The sequence below is a fragment of the Callionymus lyra genome, chromosome 7 (assembly GCF_982586985.1).
Source record: "Callionymus lyra chromosome 7, fCalLyr1.hap1.1, whole genome shotgun sequence".
NCBI lineage: Eukaryota > Metazoa > Chordata > Actinopteri > Syngnathiformes > Callionymidae > Callionymus > Callionymus lyra.
The window spans coordinates 19273787-19294083 of record NC_141824.1 but is presented as its reverse complement, the minus strand read 5'-3'; the positions used below and the strand labels follow the sequence as shown (position 1 = coordinate 19294083).

Here is a 20297-nt window from a genome sequence, read left to right as displayed (position 1 = left end):
ATCTATCCGTTTTAAAATCTACTTTTGAGTTTTTTGTTTTGTTTCTATTAGTAATCTTGATTGTTTAGTCAAAAACTCAACTTTCCTTTTTTTTTTTTTTACAAATACATTTCTAGTTGATTTCCTTCCTGACCTACCCTGTTTTTTTTCTCCAAGATATTTTCACGATCTATTTTTTTTTGTTCAATTCAAAAAAAATAATTCTACTGTTAATATATTCTTGATTATTTTATAAGTCAGAATAATAATGTTTCCTTTTGTCAATTTTATTTTTGTTGATTCACTTTCTGACAGTCCTTATATTTCTTTCAACCATGATTTTAACATTACAGGATGATTTTCTCGTTTTTAATTACATCTTTGTCAAGAGTTTAAATAAAAGTTTTTATTATCTGGACCAGACGCCCTAAATCTTTTTTGCACTACGGACTGGTCTAATGTCAGTGTTATATCACCAGACAAATAAAAAAAATAAAAATGAATCTTATAAATTTTGTGTTTTACTCCTTTTAACTAGTTTACAGCTTCATCTTTCAAGTAAACTTGACTGATACGAGCGTCTTGACATGTCAGAAGTCATAGGCTGAATACCTTTGAGACAGTAATGATCAATAGAACAGAAATATGTGTAGGTAATGCCCCATGGACTAGTACTAGTCCTCGAACCGAGGTTGGAAAGAACTTATCTAGGCTATTTCAAGAGTCAAAGTTTGCAATTTTTAAAACCTTTTTAAAACAAAAAATATTTTCACATCAATTCAATTTTAAAATCATCTGAAATTTAAGTAAAAGGGATTAAATTTTTACCTCATGTTTGATGTTTTGTGATGTTAAATACTTTTTGTTTAGGTTTCTTTTTATGTGCCTTCAAGCAGCTTTATGCGATTTTTAGTCGAGCGACACCAGTGGACTAAAGTGGTAGTGTTTAGCTCGACGGGAGACTACATTTCCCATGAGCACTCGCTACACGTCTCAAAAGTTTTGGTTTGCAGCCGTTGGACGAATTTTCTGTTTCCAGACTTCCATTGGCTGAATGAAGGATGGATGTCGATGAAGTAATTGATCAGATTGTGAAATATGACTTTGTAAATAACATGACTTTAACTTTGTTTTTGTACCGTAATTCGCCCACCCCCCCCCCACAACAAGCGCGATATGTAGCATGTTCACACCATCCCCAAGAACTTTTACAGTGAAAATAAAAATCACACAAAACACCCCAAGTCACGGTCTATGAGTCATTCAACTAGGTTTCAAGTTGATGTGTCATCAAGTTATTTTAGTACAAAAATATTAAGGAACCCACAACTACCCAGTGCTGCTTTAAATCATTTTCGGAATGGTGGATTTCTAAAAGTTTTTTGTTTTGTTTAACATTTAGTTCAGCGTAATTAACCTTTTAAATTCTCCATTTCATTCCATTTGACATCCGTCATCTCTAGTGCAAACAAAAACTATTGTTTTTGAGACATTTCAACAAATATTTTTGGTCTACAGGTTCAAATATGCAGCTATAAATATCCCATTACACACTCGGCTCCGTGCCTTTTAAAACTGCGACTCTTCATCACGACTGTAGGGATTCTGAAACTACTTTGAACAACTCAAAAGGAAAACATCTTTAAACGGTTGCATAATCCAATAAGCAACATTTGTAGGATCACCATGACAACGACTTTAAGAATTTGACCAGAAAAGTGACTGGAGAAGCTCAGAGACGACTTCAGCGATTCATAAAAGAAGCGAGGTTTAATTTACAGTTTTACTAAATGTACATTTCTTTTTTTTCTTAAAAAGTATCATTATACACAATAAATACAATACAAAATTAATCTGTAATACTATACTTCAAATTCTCTCACAGTCTTTTGTACATTATTATTGATCCTGACCCCCCCCCCAGTTGACCGCTTGTGCTGCTTGAATTAGCCGCTTTGCAGCGCCCCCTGCTGACTGAAATGCACGACTGCAGAGAGAAGGCAGGGTCGCTGCAACACAAGTCTCAAAACAGTCTCTGGCCAGATCAGAGTTAAAAGCTGATGCAACTGTGACGAGATGGTTCGATTCCCTTCAGTTGTGCTATCGGACCCTCGCACCCGAGGAACTGTCTCGACTTACGACGATGGACGAACAACCATTTGGACAATTCAAGGCCAACACAGTCAAATATTCAGAGCCCCCCCCCCACATACAAAAGCCACAGCCCCTTGTCAGTCCAGTCGGGGGCTCAGGGGCTGTTATCTGCTGCGAGTCTGTGGTACTAAACTGCCATTGTGGCCTCGACCGCCGACCTGAGGGTGCTGGACGAGGGAGGACGAGGCGGACCCGGAGGAGGCTTGGGGAAGGGAGGGTCTGTGGGAGGGGCCAGAGGAGCCTCCCGGGCGTTGGCTTTGGTGTTGTCGGCTGTTGCCCCCCCGGACGCCGTGCCCACGGGTGGGGGGCTCCTGCTGCAGGTTGAGGATGCTGTCGATGGCGCACTGCAGGTGCCCGTCCAGGGAGTCGTCGGGGGGGCTGCCGCTGGAGAAGCTAGTGTTGTCCATGTCGGGCGAGTCCGACTTGCAGCGTTTGGCGGGCAGGAGAGAGTCTCGGGGGAAAGAGGATTCGGGGGACGGGGGTCCGGGCGCATGCTGGTCCATGCGAAAGGGCCCGGAAGTCCTCAGTCTGTGTTTCCCGCTCGCCCTCTTGTACCTGCCCACCTCGGGGTCCAGGTCCGCCTCCTCCCCCACCCTCCCCTTTGCCGCGTCTCGACTCACCAGGTGTGAAAGGTGGTGCGTTGACTTGATTCCGTGATTGAACACCTCGTCGACGGGGCCCCCGAGGCGACCGCCGTCGTGACCCGACACCTCCCGGCCCCTCTTCTCCACCTTCACGCTGGCCACCACCGTCCGCTCCGGTGGGGGGGACGAGGGTGGGGACGGCGTGGGTTGAGGGTATGATACGGACTCGTCGCCTCCCCCCGGGACACCTGGTCGAACTCGGGGGCTGATGTTTTCCCTGTAGGTCTTTCTCAGGGGGAGGCGGCAGGTGGTCGGTGAGGGCGTGGCAGTGGACGCTGGGTTGTGTTTGACCCCGCCTGTGTCGCGGTGCTCGAGAGTTCCGTTCATTTGAGAGGAGGGGGGGGCACTTGATGAGTGTGTGGACGAGGTAGAGGAAGGAGGGGGGCCGTGACCTCTCTGGGGACCGGACTGCGAGGTTGATAATGAGGATTGTGTCGGGCAAGTGGACGACTGAGTCCTGATGACCGTGGGGTTGCCGGGCGCGGGGCTGGACCTCTGCTGCGACCCCACGGCATCTGACTGAAGACGAGCCTGCGGCGCAGGCTGGTTGCTCCGCGGTGTCTGAGGCGTGTGGACTGGGTCCAGGGCGGTGTTGTGGACCACCTTGCCAAAGCCGGTCTGGTCCTGTTTGATCTTCAACTTCAGGCCAATCCGGCGCCGGGCCTCGTAGGTCTTGATCGGCGGTTTGCTGGTTCTCTGAGGAAGTGCGTCGTCGTCGTCGTCACTGAAGTGAGAGTTGGAGGAGAACGTTGCGGCTGCCGAGGGTCGAGTTGAGGGGGCGCTGGGGGTCACGGTTTCTGCTGCTAACCTGCTGGGCGTTGAAGGAGGAGGCGGGGGCCCGCTGCTGGACCAGGACACAGAGGCTCCGCCTCCCCCATGCTTTATGACCAGCTTGTTTGGGAATAAGGGCGTGGACGGGGCAGGTGCAGGTGCAGGAGGGGGGTTCGGTGCGAGGGAGGGGGGCGGAGGAGTCGGCGCATGGGGGGGAGATGCAGGTTCTGGTTTTAAAGGGGGAGCCGAGGAGGTCCGGGGCGCCACAGGTGACACAGCTCGGGGCGACTTCTGCTGCGACAGAGAAGCGCTCTCCATCATCCGCACGTTCGCCACAAACTCTTCTGTGAAGGAAGTCAACAGGTGAGTCAGAGCTTGTCTCTGGAGGTTCTGAGGCTCTTATGTTAGGTACCTGGTCTCTCCTTGGCCAGGATCCGGTCCTGGTTGAGCGCAACCTTCTCCTCCTGGATGAACATGCGGTCGATCATCACCATCTCCGCCGACGGCCCGAGTCGCTGCTGCAGGTCAACATAGAACGTCAGTTTCCAACGTCCACGGCCGAGAGAACCACGGCTGAGAGTCGTACTCACTTTAGACTCGGAGAAGAGCAGGTAGCGATACTTGTCCAGCATGGCCTGAGTCCTCTTCAGAAGCTGAGACGAAACCTTCTCGAATTCATCGTCCACTGAAGACAAACAAGTCAGAGTCAGTCACATTCTGATGAATAAGTAACGTACAAGTCTAAGTGGGCTCATCGTTGCCCCCACGTGGCCAACAAATGAACAACAAAAATGTTGATTGCTTTTTACAAAATATTGTACGTAATGAAATGGAATAAATTTAATGGAAAAATAATAATGAACACAAAGGCTTGAGTTGATTCCATATAGTATGTAATAGACACACTGTTGCAAACAGGAAGAGTTTAAAATACATTTTAACCAATTTCTTTTATTTAAAAAACCTGATTAAACATGTGGTCAAAATCTTTTTACAGTCCAAGTCGTGGGCTTAGTAAAAATATATGCTTTATCTACCAATCTGATTTTGATATTGTCTATTGAGGCTTAATTGATCTTAATCATCTCTGTGTTAGTACTACTGCAAAAATATAAAAAAAAACAATTTTATTTTTGTATTGTTCCCTTTCTCTTTGACCAACATCTTTATAGGTCAGAAACTAAACAATCTACTGTACTTTTGAATCAACTGTCCAGCAGGCCACATAAAATGATTCATTGGCGGGCCAGTTTTGACCCCGGGCCATAAGTTTGACAGAAAATAGACAGTTTTAGGATATAAACGATCAAAACAGGCAAGTTGAAGACATGACGACAACGTTTTTTCAAGATGATTTTGTACTTTTAGACCTCACATGTTGACCTCTGTTCTACTTTGAACAGATCCTTGTTTGGTAATTGAGGAAGTCGTGATTAGCTGATATAATTGCTCAGTAGAGAGACGGCGGTACCTTTCTGGTAGTCTTGAGAAGAGTTGGCGGTTCCCTGGTAGAGGTGGTAAGGCAGAAGTCTATGCAGTGTGTCCTCGAAAGAGTCGAAGGGGGCGCTGTAGTTTGGTTGAAGGACGGAGCCTTGTTGTTTTCTCAGCTGCTCCAGCAACCTGCGGTGGGAACAAAAGGGACAGTCAAGCAAACTGCTTCATTTCCATCATCCAGATGTTGAATAAATCTGCACCGACCTCGCTTCTTTACTGGGCTCTGCACCAAAAGGCATCTTCATAGTCGTCTGAGTCAGAAGAGGACAGAACAGGAATTCAAATAAGTCTAAAATAACTACATTAAGGCCAGAAGCTCAACAAGCTGGAGCTCACATGTACCTGAGTTTGGACCAAGGTGGGGAGAGGAGGAGCAGGCATCTGAGTGAGCCCAGCCCCCAAGACCTGAATCTGTACCCCACCTTTGCCAAGAGTCATCCCTCCGATCGAGCTGATCACTCCTGGTTTTGGCTGAACCTGCAGGGTTTTGTACAACGAGGTGAGCGGCTGAGCAACTGAAGGATCCATCAGAGCAGCGTCTCACCTGTGCAGGCTGGGTAAGGCAGGCAGGAGTGACAGTCTGGTTCACCATGACTCCAGCTGGTCCTGGGGCTCCTGAGAATACCTGTAAGTCACTTGAGGCTGCAGACAGAGATTGGACAGGTTAGAAAAAGTTTTCAGGGACAAGACGTTAAATAAATGCTGTCAGAGCATTAAGCGCCCTGTGATTGCCATTTTCTGCAAATAGAAATGAACAGACATTTTTTAGTAATGTCATCTCCATAACACAGGATGGCGCCGTCACATCTTTCGCCTCGGGATCATTATGTGCATTTATGTGAGATTACAGAATAAAAAGAAATAACTTGCACTTGTCAGCCAATCATGTAGTGTTGTCAGTGACTATAAATGTGTTGTAAAAAGTATCGTCAGATCATTTATTTGAAGTTTGGTTCACTTATAAAAAAAAAAAAGCTTTTAGAAAATCTACTTTGCAACTGAATCCGACACCAACCCGACTCACATTTTTATCCACTTTGTGGTATTTCAGCATGTTAATACAAGTACAAAACGACCCCGTTATTTCGAGGGCTTGGATACTAAATTTACCATATTTCTATTGAATGAAATGACAATAAAGCCTTTAATCTATAACTTTATTTACACTACTTCCTGGAAAACTTTTTTTGTGAATGTCCAGCTTTGATTGGATCAGCCAGTCGCTGGATTACATTTAAGGAATGTTCTGATTCCTAATAATTCATTCAGTGTAAGTCCCCCCTGAGTCAACTCAGTAATGACAACAAATTTAATTAAGTATTGTAATATCAACTGATATTTGTCGCACATTTACCTAACGTGTGAAGAATAAAGGAATACCATTTATAGATATATTGAGTTTTTTATGTTTTGTATTTTTGTAGTAGGTGGATCAATTTGACTTCACACATAACATCCAGTCAGACTAATTCGGTCCGTCAGTCAATTGAACATCAGATCCACTCAGACTTTTTCTCCTCTCACCTGTAGCAGGAGTTTTAACTAGCACTGAAGTCGGCTGTAGCGCCAGAGGAAGCTGAGCGGGGGTCGTGGTGTTGGATGTGGACGTGATGATCACTTTGTCTGGGATCACGTCCTGTTGGGGTGTGAACTGTTGCAGCTTCTGCGCCGACTGCTTGACCTGCAGGAGGATGTTCTGTTGCATCTGAAGACACATCGATGGGTTTTTAATACTTGCTTTCTCACTGGGACAACATCGCAGTACAACACAAAAAGTCCGGTACCTGGTGCAGTTTGTCCAGCAGCTGCTTCTGCTGAGGCGTAGGCTGGGCGATGCCCGACAGAGTCTGAATTTGAGATCCCACGATTTGCAGGTGATGTTGCTGCTCAACCGTCAGTTGAGTTACCCCGGCTTTGACCACAGGAGTGGACGAGGCGCTGACGGGAACCGCCGTGAACTGCAGCTGCTGTTGAGCAGGTGGAGGTTTTGGGGACTGTGAAAGGGGCGGCTGGGACTGCAATTGGACTTGAATGTGAGTCTGTTGCTGCTGGACTGGAGTGCCCTGTTGCGGCGACTCTGCCATTTGATTATGGACGATAAAGAGCGGCGGGTGAGAGGAGGGTGTGCAGGAGCGGGAGGATGATTGTGACTGAGGCTTAGGCTCCGACGGGGGGCGCTGTTGTTGATGCGGGGACTGGATCTGCTGGCTCAGAGTGAGCGGGGACTGGGAGGGCTGCGGGCTGTCGGCTACTGGAGTAGAATGGCTGGTCAGGGCCGGCGAGGGGGACATCCGTTGTTGGATGTTTATGGACTGCTGGTGTCCAGTGGAGGGAACCTGGAGGACATTCAGATAATTTAGTACACATGCACAGGTGATGACGCCGGGACGGATCGTTGTTTAAAGATTTGGCATGCAGTACAGAGCAAACAGGATTGTGGTTCTGGATTCATCTCAAGTAAAAGGGAGTTGGGCGACCCATGGGCCCATATGTGGCCATTGATTAGATACTATGAAGCTACTGTGGAAAAAGTTTGGACACTATATACAATATCCAATGGGACCAGAAATGTTGACAAGACTATATTTTGGATCTTCCACTTTGAATATCTGATATGCAAAAAGATTCTAGGTTGCAAGGGTACTTTCCTCGCTTCCTACGGCTGATCACAGGGTGAGCACAAGTCGGTAAAAAGTAACAAGGTATTACAAGAAATAACATTTCATTTACATTTTCATTGAATGGGTAAATTTGTTAGGATTACCAACAACAGCATCACTGATATTTAATACGGTGTTTCCCGATATTTGTTAATCCAAATAAAACGAAGGAATGGCGGCATACGGAGATAAACGTCATTATAACATAAAACCAAAGGTTTTACTTAAATATGTGACTAGAAACCACTGAAGCCATTTGCAATGTGGATGTGGGAGTATTAGGTCCAACTTAAAAAAAAAGGAATTTAACAGATATTATAGTTAAGAATAGATTTCCAAAACGAATTATTATTTTGAAATAAAACAATTGTGAGTTAATAATTACAAACACAAAATAAAACTAGATTAATATATACATTTGACTTAATGAAAGAAAAATTCTAAATAAACTATTTATTGTGCTTTCTCAGAGTGAGGTGTAATAATGGCTCTCTACATAATAAACCCCTTCCTAGTTGCAACGTTTATTAATTTAATACGTCTAAACATACTCTCATGCACTGCAACAGTTGCAGAAGTGAGCAAAAATTTTAATGGTGAAATTAATATTAGTTATTCAAATATTCTGAAAGAAATTCATAATCCAAGAACTTTATTTCCGCCTCAGCTAATCATCAGCTAAGCATTTTACTTTAAATTACAGCAATCTGCCCGGACTGCTTTAACTTCTGACAAGTTTCCTATTTCAAACAATTAACGAGTCCATTATGATGGTGATAAACTTTGCATTTCAGGTTGTTCTGTATTGAATAAAGTTAGAAAAAGCAGTTGGTTCCTCCTTGTAATTCAACTGCATACCATTATTTGAACACAAATAATATAGAAATAATTTGTTTTTATCTTTTTTATTACTTATAATACATATTTAAAGGCGTTTTTACTGAATATTTTAGTCTGATTAATAGATCCAATTTTTAGGAACATGTTTAATAATATTTGACAGCAGCCCTTAAAAAGCCAGCAATCTGATTTCAAAGAAAAATACCATGTCAAACATAGACATGTGGTCAACATTTGACATTAAGGAAGTCAATGTCCCTTTCAAACATTCCCTGTCAACAATCGCCCAACTCCAGACAGCAGCACACAAATGTAGATCTGAGAGCATCAAACTGCACGGAAACAAAAGCGTTAAGACTTGTAGATCTAGCAGCTGTCTGAACCAAAGCAGAGAAAGCTTGTTTGCTGAGTAACGCAGGAAGAGAGCAGAGATCACTTGGAGAACTTGAAAGAAAAACGAGACGGTCAGAAGGTCTGTGGGCTGTGAAGCAGGGGGCAGTCCGGACACTTCAGGGGCTGGGATCTTTTGGATGTCTGGTTGACTGGGGTACAAAGTGATTGGTAGGGGAGTGGCACTCACATATGGAGAGTCTACGGGAGATGATCAGCATGGAGGCGAGATTGATTAGGTATTGATGACCAGGGCACACAGGAGGAGTGGATGTGGTTAAATATGATACCATACAAATAATAAATCAAACTCTGTTCGTTAACAAAGTCAAGTAACAATTTGAATCCCTTCGTAATCAAAATCGTAAAAACTAGTGAGACGTGTCTAAACTTATTTTCAACACAGAGCCCGCCCCCCTTATTACTATAAACTCATGTCAGCTGAGAGGGGAAACCTCCAGGTAGTGAGCAACTGAAGTACGATGCCAAGAACAGACGGATCAGTACAATACATGAGAAACAGACACAAGCTGAGCTTATTCATTTGGTCTACAAAAGTGGTTCTCAACCGGTGATTATATACCCATCCTATACCTAGATAAGTCTATAATAAGCAGCTCTGAGTGAAGGACTGGACGAACTAGACAAACCAGTTGTATCAACGATCAACATTTTTGTTAAATGACAGCATCTTAAATGACCGCAAAGCAAGGTAGCAACCCTAATAATTAATTAATTCTGGCTGGTAGTTTCCTCGATTGTTAGTTTTCCATTGTGACCCAAAAAAATGGCATTTTGAAAGTGACTCATTGTCTCTTCACCAAACATCGGAAATCTTTAAAACCTCCTTTATACAAATTCATTTTCTTACCAAGTTGCAACATTAACCAGACTAATAAGCCACTGGTACAGCTGCGTTATACAAATTTAGACTACAAAAAGACTAGGGTAAAATTACGAATAATCTCAGAATCATAATTTTAATCTTTTAACAAATCCACACAAGCCCCATCAACATTTTGCTTCACCAGTGTTCATGGTTATTAACACACTCATTTATAGTCATAAACTCCTGTGTGTCCTGGGTGTCATGCAGCAGATAAGCTGAAACTTAAGATAGAAGTTAGTGGCGTTCTTTAAAAATCAAAAAGTGTATGGAAACGCAGGATGATTTGTGTAGTCATTTGTTAGTATTTGATATCCAATCCCAGATTTAGTCAATTCCATCCTGATCTGAAGCTTGGAATGATCATGCTTGAACAAACACCGAAGCAAAGGCAGAAAGAGATGTGGCAGGCAGGTGAGTCTTGAGCTTGAGAAGGAGGGAGATGCTGCATTAACACAGACCAGAAAAGGTTGACCAGGACCAAAAACAAGCCAATACTCTTGAGAGACATGCTGACAGCTTTACCTGTTAAGTCATGCGTAATAGTTAAGGCTGATAGCCTCACCTCAGAAAAATCCCAATATCAGTGAATTATAGGATGAAGTTTAACAGTGTGTATGATATAGTCCCACACCTAAAGGTGACGTGTCTGCTGATGTTGTTGATGTGATGAAAACAGTTTAACTCCACTTTACACATTTATATTAAGAAGAAAATCACAACTTGTTGGACTTCTAATTTCCGTTAACAACTAATAAGTGAAAGTGATTTTCTGTCTGAAAGATCAGCTCAGACAATATTTCAAAGTTGTGGAAAGCCCACATCATATCCACAACATTCTCTTTGCATTTCCTGCTTTTAAAACATGAATTCAAAGTTTAATTTATGAACGACAAATAAACATTCCAGAGTATTGTCTCATTAGAGGTCACTGCCATCTGTGTGAATGTAGCTTGTGAAGAATGCAGAGAACATCTAAAAGGGGGGGGAGGACAGAGACTCTAAAACGGTGGCAGCAGCGGCAGTAGCAAGTGGGTTGGGCTTAACATAAGGGGCACGTACGTCTACCTGCTTCACCACTGCTGTCACGTGGGAGACACCAGGGGGAGGGCTGTGGCTTTGACTCCCCCAAGAGTCACCTAATTGGCTGTCATTGACAGCAGGGGCTGGAGTACTGATGTTGTTGCTGCTGACGATTACAGACGCTGGGACGCCCACCGAGGGCGTGGACTCAGTCTCTGAGTGTCGTTGCTGCTCCTGACCAAACGTACGTTAGCCATTTAAGGAAGAGGAAGGACAGAAGGGGGTATTGGAAGAAAGGGGGAGTAAAATATTGAACCAGAGAAGTCAGACCAAAAAATATCACTCCGTGCAGGTTATACATGTGAGTCAACTGAGCAAGGCAAGAGAGGCGACGGTAAACACTGACCTGCTGGAGGAACATCTGCAGAGACTCTTGACTCAAGATCATGCTTGAGCCCTGGTTGGTGAAAAGTAACCTTCCAGGACTGTGCTGAGCTTGAGAGGGGACCAGCCCCACTGCCGTCACAGAGGATGACGTTGATAAGGACATGGACGGAGAAGAAGAGGACACCGTGGCTGCTGTGGAGACAGATGAGATGGGCTGCATTGCGAGGACAGATGTCTGCGATATGTGCTGCTGAGCCGGGTGAGCCGCCTGCTCCGTCGAGCTTCCTAAAACAGCAACACTCTCCCCAGGCTGGCCTTGAGCCATTGTTGCTGCCCCTGCGCTGCTGCTGCTTGGAACTCCACTCGGCTGAGGTTGCAAGGCGGGCTGAAGGCTGACGGCGGGGCTTAAACCCTCCACCTGACTCAGCATGGTCAAAGAGTTCTGGATGGGCATGCCCTGTATTACAGTCTGTGCATGTGAGGCCGTGTGAGTCTGTGTCTGGCCTTGACTCTGAGACAATGAGACGGGCATCTGAAACAGGGTTTGTGTGCCCATCTGACCAGGCTGAAGCTGGATGGGTCCAGAGAGGATGTGGGCCGCACCAGGGTGACCCTGTGACGCCAACACCTGACTCAAGTTGATGTTTTGGTTTGCACTTAAGATCTGGTTAGCTATTAGCTGTCCACCAGGCCCCTGGCTGGTGATGATGTGGCCTCCAGGGTGTTGCGTTAGGATCTGCCCACCAGCCTGTAACTGTGGCAGGAGAAACTGGTGGTTCTGACCTTGTAGAACCGTCTGCGAGGGTATAACGATGCTGCCTGATTGGTTTAACAGGTGCACACTGAGGGGCTTCCCAGATTGTTGTGTTGCTTGCTGCTTAAAAAGGGTCTGATGAAACTGAGGGCCTTGTGTTGTCGCTTGGGTAGTCAGGACGACATTGGATCCTGGTTTTCCAGTGAGAAAGGTGACATTTTGAGCAGCAGACACAGGAATCTGCTGCAGTCCAAGAGCTTTCTGCGCATCGTTCTGGAGCGGTTGGTTTGCTGGCTGGGACTGTTGTTGCTTGAAGAGTTTTGGCTGGATGGCTCCTCCCTGGGCTGGCTTGGGCTGGATTGGGGTTGGTGTTCGCTGAATGATAACATTTTGCATTATCTGCCCTTGAGCTTGCGTCTGTTGACCAATTCCTGCACCTATAGTGGTGGTTCCGAATCCTACCACCCCTCCGGTAGCAGTCATTGTGCCTCCGCTAATGCTATTGGTGGTGCTGATGCAAACGGCCGGTCCATTCAGAGCTTGAGATCCCAAGGTTGCTTTGTTCCCTTGGATCAACAGTCCTCCTGGGCCTGAGAGCTGGGTCTGAGAGCCAGTGCCGGACACCTCTGCTCCAGGTTGATGCAGCTGATAACCACCCATGGCCTTTGCCAAAATCGGCTGCCCCGACTGGTTAATGGTCATGACTGTTGGTTGACCAACGACTTGGATCTGTCCAATACCCAAATGCCCAGACTGACTTCCGTTAGGAAGAGTTTGAAGACTCGAAATGGGTTGAAGTGTCACATTTCCAAGACCCACAGGCTGCATAAATGGTTGAACGCTGATGGCCTTGTTCATAACTTGTGGTTGTAGCTGCTGAGCGAGAACTGACCCAAGCATTTCTGCCGTGGCATTAGAAGGCGTAGCAGTCGTAGTCTGTGCCGGCCCAGGGAAAATGGCCGTAGCACTGCCAACGCCTATTCCAACTCCGACAGTTGCCCCTCCTGTCGTTGAGAGGCTGGCATCCGGCAGTGTCTGAACCACCTGTGTAAGCCCTGGGATTCCGAAGGAGCCAAGGTCCAACTCTGCTTCTGCCTCCTGCAAGCTTTGCTCTGTGATGTTGGCCTCAGCCAAACTCTGTTGCAGGATGTCACAAGGCTCGTGATTTGTCCCCAATCCATTGCTTCCACCTTCTCCATCGGGTGACCCTCCCAGGATGTCATCATCCTCAAGGAAGTCCAGGTCAACGCTGACTCTTGGCTCGTTGGCCGACAGCTGGACTGTTGGCTGGACCTCAGGAACATGGCCCTTGAAAAAGAGTCAAAGCAACAAAATGAGATGAGGAGGAAGGCAGGCGATTCCACTGGACAATATTTAACAGTTTTGACATAGGCTAGCCTAAGTGCACAGATGTTAGTTGTAGGGCGTTTGGATTTGCATGCTCCAGTGAAGGGCAGAAACGGACAGCACAAGGGGGCTTTACTCACCCCAGTGGTGGAGAAGAACGAGCTAGAGGGATCGCTCGAACCATCCAAAAGGTCGTCAGTGTCCAACTATAGACACAGCCCACCCAGCACAGGAGGGACAGACAGAAACCAAAGGAGGAAACCAACCAGCAGGCAAGTGCCAACAGGACAGAAAAACAGGTCAGTCAAACAAAAGAGGGGACTGGGTAAGGAGAAAGCTTAACACAGGTAAGGGACTCAAGTTGTTAAAATGAATAAATAAAAACATAGAATTTGGAAGGTGGAAATGTTAGGGGTCTCTGATCATGAAGACTTTTTCAAGATAAGAGTTAGCTCAAATTAAAGTCAAAGTAAGCAGAAATATTAGTTGGTAACACAATAGCAAGCAGGTAGCACAAGGGGTTTGGGAGGAGCAACCGTAGGCATACATTAGAAAAAGTTTTCTCAGATAAAGAAACTCACATGGGTCTCAGATCCATGAAGAAAGTCATTGAGAGCTTCTGGGTCACTGCAAAGGAGAAGATTGTGTTAAAACCATGAGAAGGCACAGAGACTGGATGAGCACTAGAAATGTTTGTTCTTGAACCAGTGTTGCTATAAGAATCTAAAAATATGCACCAGGAAGACTAGGGTTATTGCTTTGTTTGCATCATTAACAACAGATTCCTAATGGTGTTTAATTTAGCTTGGGGGGAGGGGGGGTCAAGCATTAAGAACACTCAAAATTTAGATGAAAATACCAAATAATGAACTTACCAAATAACATCTAGAAGGCACCTGCCGTCTTCATCATCCATGACAACTATGGGTGAGAAGATGTAAAAACATGATTCATTAGTCAAAACCAAAATTAATTATCCTGATAAACTGGCAATAAATGAAAAGGAAATGCAAACTGAATCTACATTCGTACAGTATTTGAGGACTAATTTACCCATTTGTAAACTGTTTACAAAATAAAAAGCTAGCAATCCAAAGAGAGAAGGTGAGTGATCCAGCAGAAATTGGAACAAGCTGCCCATCACTCTATATAACAATAGCTTCCTTGAAAGTACTCAAGAAGGTTTTTGGCTGAGGTGTGCTTGTGCTTCTTTGCTTAGGATTTAATAAGCCGATTGTGGTTTTCAGATTTAGGAAGTGATTTCGGTGTCGTTTCTTTTTATCCAAGCCTCATGTTTTTGAGAAAATAGACCATTTTTCACAATGTCTACTGACAATGGTTTTTTGTTTAATTTACCAATTCTTTGGGGCCATTAACTGAAGTGACTTCAGTCGGTGGCTCCTTGTATTACACCATTATTTTTAATTCACTCAATTAACTTTGATTGACTTGTGTGATTACAGTAAAATGATTAATACTAATAAAGACTTAATTCTTTGACTGAAATCAAAGAATTGACTGGTATTATTTTAGAAATCTACAATATGATACACAGAGAACATCAAAAGTGACAATGTTGCAACAAACCCACAACTACTTTTGCAAGAGAGTTTCAGAGTTTTTTGACAGCAGACAAAAATTATTCTGGAGCAGAAAATGTCATAACACAATTTCATCACTAATTTACTGTCTGTTGTTGATATCGATTTCCTTAAAATACAACAAATAAATGCAGATAGACAAGTTCTGTTTGGGTTGATTTACAGAATGACTAACATCCTGCTACCTCACCTAATCTTTGGACAGCAATACGAAACACAATAGCAATTGAATTTTTTTTCACAACGCTCCTTAAACTTTCCACTATTGGAAATATGTTTAGGCAAATCTAAACAAATTTGCTGTGAGTAATTTGTGTGTCAAAGCATGAAAATAAATGGTTGAGTGCTGCAGGGATTTATAACCAAATTGGTTTAAACCTAACAAAGAATTTAAAAGACAAATTTGATTTAAACCCCAACATGAAAAAACATTCTTTATAATAACATAATCTCTGTCTTCTTCTTACAAAAGGTTGCATGTTAAAATCAGAATATCCTTAAATCACTGAAGCAGGGTCTCTGGATCAGATTTATTTGTCCAAATATTGTTGACATACTGGTGGAAGTTCTGTGCCGTCTATTAAGTAATTAAGTAAGTCATTTTTATTTATATAGCGCTTTTCCAGACCAGGGTCACAAAGCGCTTTAACAATCAAAACAATATTCAATTAAGTATATATTTTAAAGATCAAGATACAACTGATAACACAACAGGAATGGACCGAAATTGCAGCCTTGTGACAAAAGCAAGAGCTAAAGCATCATAAATGACATCATTTGTACAATTTAAATCACAGGTTTACTTGTGTTATTTAGGCCTTAGACAAGTGCTAAAAACGTTAACTGGCGTCATCGGGTTCGTCTAATTCGTTTATAGTTGCTCAGAAAAAAAACGAAACATAATTTGATCACATAATGCATTTGAATAGGTTGTTTCAAGTCGACATAGTTATGGAAAAACAAATCATACTCGCATTTTGTTCAATACATTCAGCATCCTGGGTTCAGAAAGGTAAGAGGAAAAAAAAACACAACAAATCGAAAAAACGCGCGGGTTTCTCACATCCCAGTCCGTCTTAAGCTCGCTCTGTCGATCCTTTTCGACAACCGTAAACAATAATTTAAACCACAGACGCACTAAAGTTCAAGATCCACGTTTAAAAACTACGATCGAGGACGTGCAGTGGAGGCATCCGCAGCTTCCCTTCTACAAAGGCGGCGGATCGTAGCCATTACTCGGTCAGAGCCATTGAGATGAATGGAGGCGCTGCAAACGGCTAGCTACGTGCTAACTGCTGTTTTCTTACCATTTACGAGGCACATTACAGCATCCACCGGATAACAGGGTGACTCCACGGATTCTTTACTCTTCGGATTATTAGAATATAAGTCAAAAAGTTCGGCGTGTGCTCAATTTCCGCAGTTTTTAGCTGCATCTGGAGGGCATTTCGTTAGCCTGGGCTAGCTAGCCTAAGCAGTTATCAACAATATTCAGGCGTACAGCTAGCCTGAGCCTTTGACATTCAAAACAAACCACCAGGAATCGCGATTTTGCACTATTCGTGTAACTCGGCGCCCGGTTTTAGCTCTAAAAAGCCGCAGCTTTGTGTTGTAAAGTGTGGACACAGTTGCGCAGCGAGCTATCAGTCTCAGCTTGCAAGCAAAATATGAGTTAATGTTGGAATACTCTGGGATGAAGAGGGGGGAATGCTTTGGGAAGTCGCTGGAAAATGGCTCCTACACGGCGTCGTTGCGTCCGAAGTGCGGCGGGTGTGCACTGTGCAGCGCACGTGCACTGCGCCAATATCGCAGCTTTTGACGCAGTTATTGTTATTATTGTACAAATTGCAACATTGTAACAAACTCACCCGAGACGCTCGAGGTGCAGCCAGCGCGGGGTCTCCAGGACAGCCTCGCACGGGCTGCTCATCAGGACCCAACTACAGCCAGGAAACAAGAGGGCCTGCCGAGTGCCTGATCAGAATGGCAAGGGTTTGAACAAGAACCACGTCTCATGCCAATACAAACAACATAACATTTTCCCGTGTGGCTTGGAAACTAATAGTGAAAATAAACATCAACGATTAATTATGTTATGGGAGGACCATATAATTTTCAGTTTTTTTTTCCACACATTGATAGGAATTTAATATGCGTAATAATTGTTCAATTTAGATTTTTTAAACAATCAAAGTGTTGCTTAGATCCTCTATTTTTTGCATCCAAAATTAGTTAGTTAGTGTCAACTCCATGGTAATGACCAAGTAATAACCTGTCCTAAAATTAGATTTCATACTGTAACGATGTCAGTTGGAGGTTAAAATAAACAAAGACGATATAAACAAGCGTCAAAATCCCCACAGGATCGATGTGTATTGGTAATGTGGTGTCTGAAACACAGAATTCATGTTGGTGTAGTAACACTAATCGCACACCAGGTGTCAGGCGTTTTTGTTTTGATGCCCAGTGTGCGTGCATGTTGAACTATGATGAAGAACCTCAATAAAAGACGCATCAAAAGTTTGCAGCCGAGCTGTCGTTTCCTTCATGTTTTCCTTGTTCTGTTAGACACAACAGTTCTGGCGACGATGACTTCTACTTTGATGGATGCGAATAAGGATTCGAAGCATATTTGGAAAGGTCAGAACAATTCCATTCTATTCTATTCTATTTCTGACGATAGTGGGTAAGAAGAACCACACACTGTTAATGGATCTTTGTGCACCGTTAGAGAAGAAGTTGTCGGAGTTACTTGACTTGTTGCATTATGTGCCAAAGACAAACTTTATTGCAGAGGGATACAAGTTTACCTCAAGAAACCAACGCGAAGACGAGTCCAAAGGTGAGTACATGGGAAATCTAAGGAAGCTGGCTGCAACATGTAAGTTTGGGACATTCTTCTTGGAGGATTCACTCTCAGAGACAAGTGCAAAATTACATGACAGGATGGATCACACACTGTCAGCAGCTTGTGACATGAGGTGACCAAACAAAATGCACAGCAGTGGTCACAAAAGTCATTTAAAGCAAATGTCATTGAAAAAGGAATGCCTCAAAACAGAGAAAAGTTTCTAAAGCCATGTTACAGATGCAACGGAAAAGGAGATAAACCAGAGTACTGTCGCTTTAAAGAAGCTGAGTGCCATGTCTGTGAAAAGGAAAGGACACATCGCCAAGGCCTGCCCCACACGGACGAAAGGAAAGGAAAGACAAGACTATAGCATGGAATAAACGTCTGGATACTAAAGATAATGTGGAATATACCGCTCAAGAAAAGAAGTCGGGGAGAACAAATATCACAACAGGTGATTCAGTTCATGACGGTGACATGTCACCATCACATCTTTGTTCTGGACACTTCTGGACAGCAAGTCAAGCAGAGGGAGTTGAACGTAAAGAAAGAACAAACTGGTGTTGCAGAATTCAAAGCAAGTAGAATCTTACATTTGGAACAATTCACTGTCAGCACAGAAGAAGTGGACACACTTTGTGACAGTGCATCCGTCATGGTGAAGCCATATTGTGTTTATCTGAGGGTAAATGGAAGACGTTTAAAATATGGAAGTTGACAAAGGAGCAGCAGTGTCAGTCATTTCTGCAAACTGTGAAAGAAGGGTTAGAAATGTAAAATTAGTTCCTCCAAAATTGTGTGATAAAAACATACAGTAAGGAGACTCTCAGTCTAAAAGGTAACATTATGTCTCTGTGAAGTGTAACAGTCAGAATTACACACTGGACTTGTTAGTAGTTAGGGGTAACGGTACAGCATTGATGGGTAGAGACTGGATTAGGAGGATAAACTTACAATGGTCTTCAGGTTGGAAGTTGGAAATATAACATCATTGTGTGACAGATATGCACTAATGTTTCAGCCGAGCCTGGGGAAAGTAACCAGTGTCAAAGCAAAACTTCATTAGTATCTGATGCTGTTCCTAAATTTTTGCAAACCATGTTATGTTCCTTACACTCTTAGAGATGCTGTTGAAGCTCAGCTTAACAAACTGGAAGCAGACGGTGTGACCACCCCTCTGAAGCTCAGCCAGTGGCCAGCACCAACTGTGAATATCCCGAACGTGGATAAAACTGTAAGAAGTTTAAATATTAAAGAAGACTTTAAAACCAGAACTTAAGAGTAAACAAACACAAATGTTGTTGTTTTTCAACACTGTCTTTCTTATTTGGGACATGTGATTGATGCCGACGGGATTCATCCCTTGCCGAAAAAATGTTTACCAAAGCAACAGTTCCGACAAATGTAACTGAGTTGAAGTCATTTCTGTCGCTTCTTAGGTACTATGGTAAGTTTATTCAAAATGTGTCAACACTCACTTCTCCAATGACGGTGCTCTTGCAAAAAAATGCAAAATGGGAGTGGTCAGAGAGTTGTCAGAAAGCATTTGATGAGGCGAAAAAACAGCTAGTTTTTGACAGAGTGCTGGTACATTATGATCCAGACCTGCTCCTCATACTTGCATGTGATGCATTGCCTGTGAAGTGATATCTCCCAAAATGCCAGATGGAAGTGAAAAGATGGTGGCTTTTGCTTCGAGGATGCTTTCTAAGGCAGATAGCGAAAGAGGCCTTAGCACTGGTAGTGAGAGTGATGTAATTCCATGAGTATTTATACGGAAGGAAGTTTACGCTGATAACTGATCACAAACCTCTGTTTGAAGATTCTGGGTCCAAAAACAGGAGTACCTTCACTAGCTGCTGCACGGATGCAGAGATGGTCCCTGCTATTATCTACGTACTCGTATGACATCCAGTACAAACCATCTGAGCAACATGGAAATGCTGATGCGTTGTCCAGACTCCCGATAGAGGATCAAAACTTTCACAACCAAATCCATGGTTGGATGGTGTTATTACCTCTGTGTTGGGTCCTGTAACATATATGGTCAATGTGAATGGAACAAATGTAAAGAGGAATGTTAATAAAATGCTCGATGCAAATAAAAACATTTCCGGTGTAAAAGGTGGAATCGAACAAGATTCAAATGGACATTTTTCCTGTGGAAAATGTTGACCCAACAAAATGTTCCAAATGTTTATGAGTCACAGTCTCATTTACATAGTTCAGAAAGACAACCAGAATCGTTGGATATTTTAGGTGTCGACACCTAAGGAACGTCCGAGGCGAATTGTGCGTCCTCCACATAGAAAGAAGCCTGGACATGAAAGTTGATGCTGTTGTAAAAAAAAAAGGGGAAAAAAGGAAACAGTAAAAGAAAATAAATGAAGAAATTGTACAAATGTTCATGTTCGAGTGCAAAACAGGGGAAAACAAAATTTTTAATTTTGTTGTGTATTATATTGCTACAGGGGAGGACTTTGGGGGTCTGAAAAACAGAATTAATGTTGGTGTAG

The 20297-nt window shown here is 43.5% G+C and overlaps 1 protein-coding gene across 5 annotated transcripts; it reads right to left on the bottom strand.

Moving 5' to 3' along the window:
• Positions 1-1730: 1730 nt before the first annotated feature.
• On the bottom strand, positions 1731-16837 carry bicra (BRD4 interacting chromatin remodeling complex associated protein). 5 transcript variants are annotated; one of them, XM_087795142.1, is made up of 15 exons: positions 16799-16837; positions 14205-14250; positions 13911-13956; positions 13470-13535; positions 11248-13290; positions 10881-11075; positions 6827-7378; positions 6567-6747; positions 5587-5684; positions 5385-5519; positions 5247-5293; positions 5020-5168; positions 4139-4233; positions 3961-4066; positions 1731-3892 (listed from the first exon to the last, which is right to left on the bottom strand). In XM_087795142.1, exons 2-15 carry the CDS (start codon positions 14243-14245, stop codon positions 2238-2240), a joined length of 5409 nt encoding a protein of 1802 aa, XP_087651268.1. In that variant the 5' UTR covers positions 14246-14250; positions 16799-16837; the 3' UTR covers positions 1731-2237. The 5 variants fall into 5 exon arrangements, with proteins under 5 accessions (XP_087651268.1, XP_087651270.1, XP_087651267.1 ...); XM_087795144.1 differs by having other exon boundaries at positions 10887-11075; XM_087795141.1 differs by having other exon boundaries at positions 3961-4233; positions 10887-11075.
• Positions 16838-20297: the final 3460 nt, after the last annotated feature.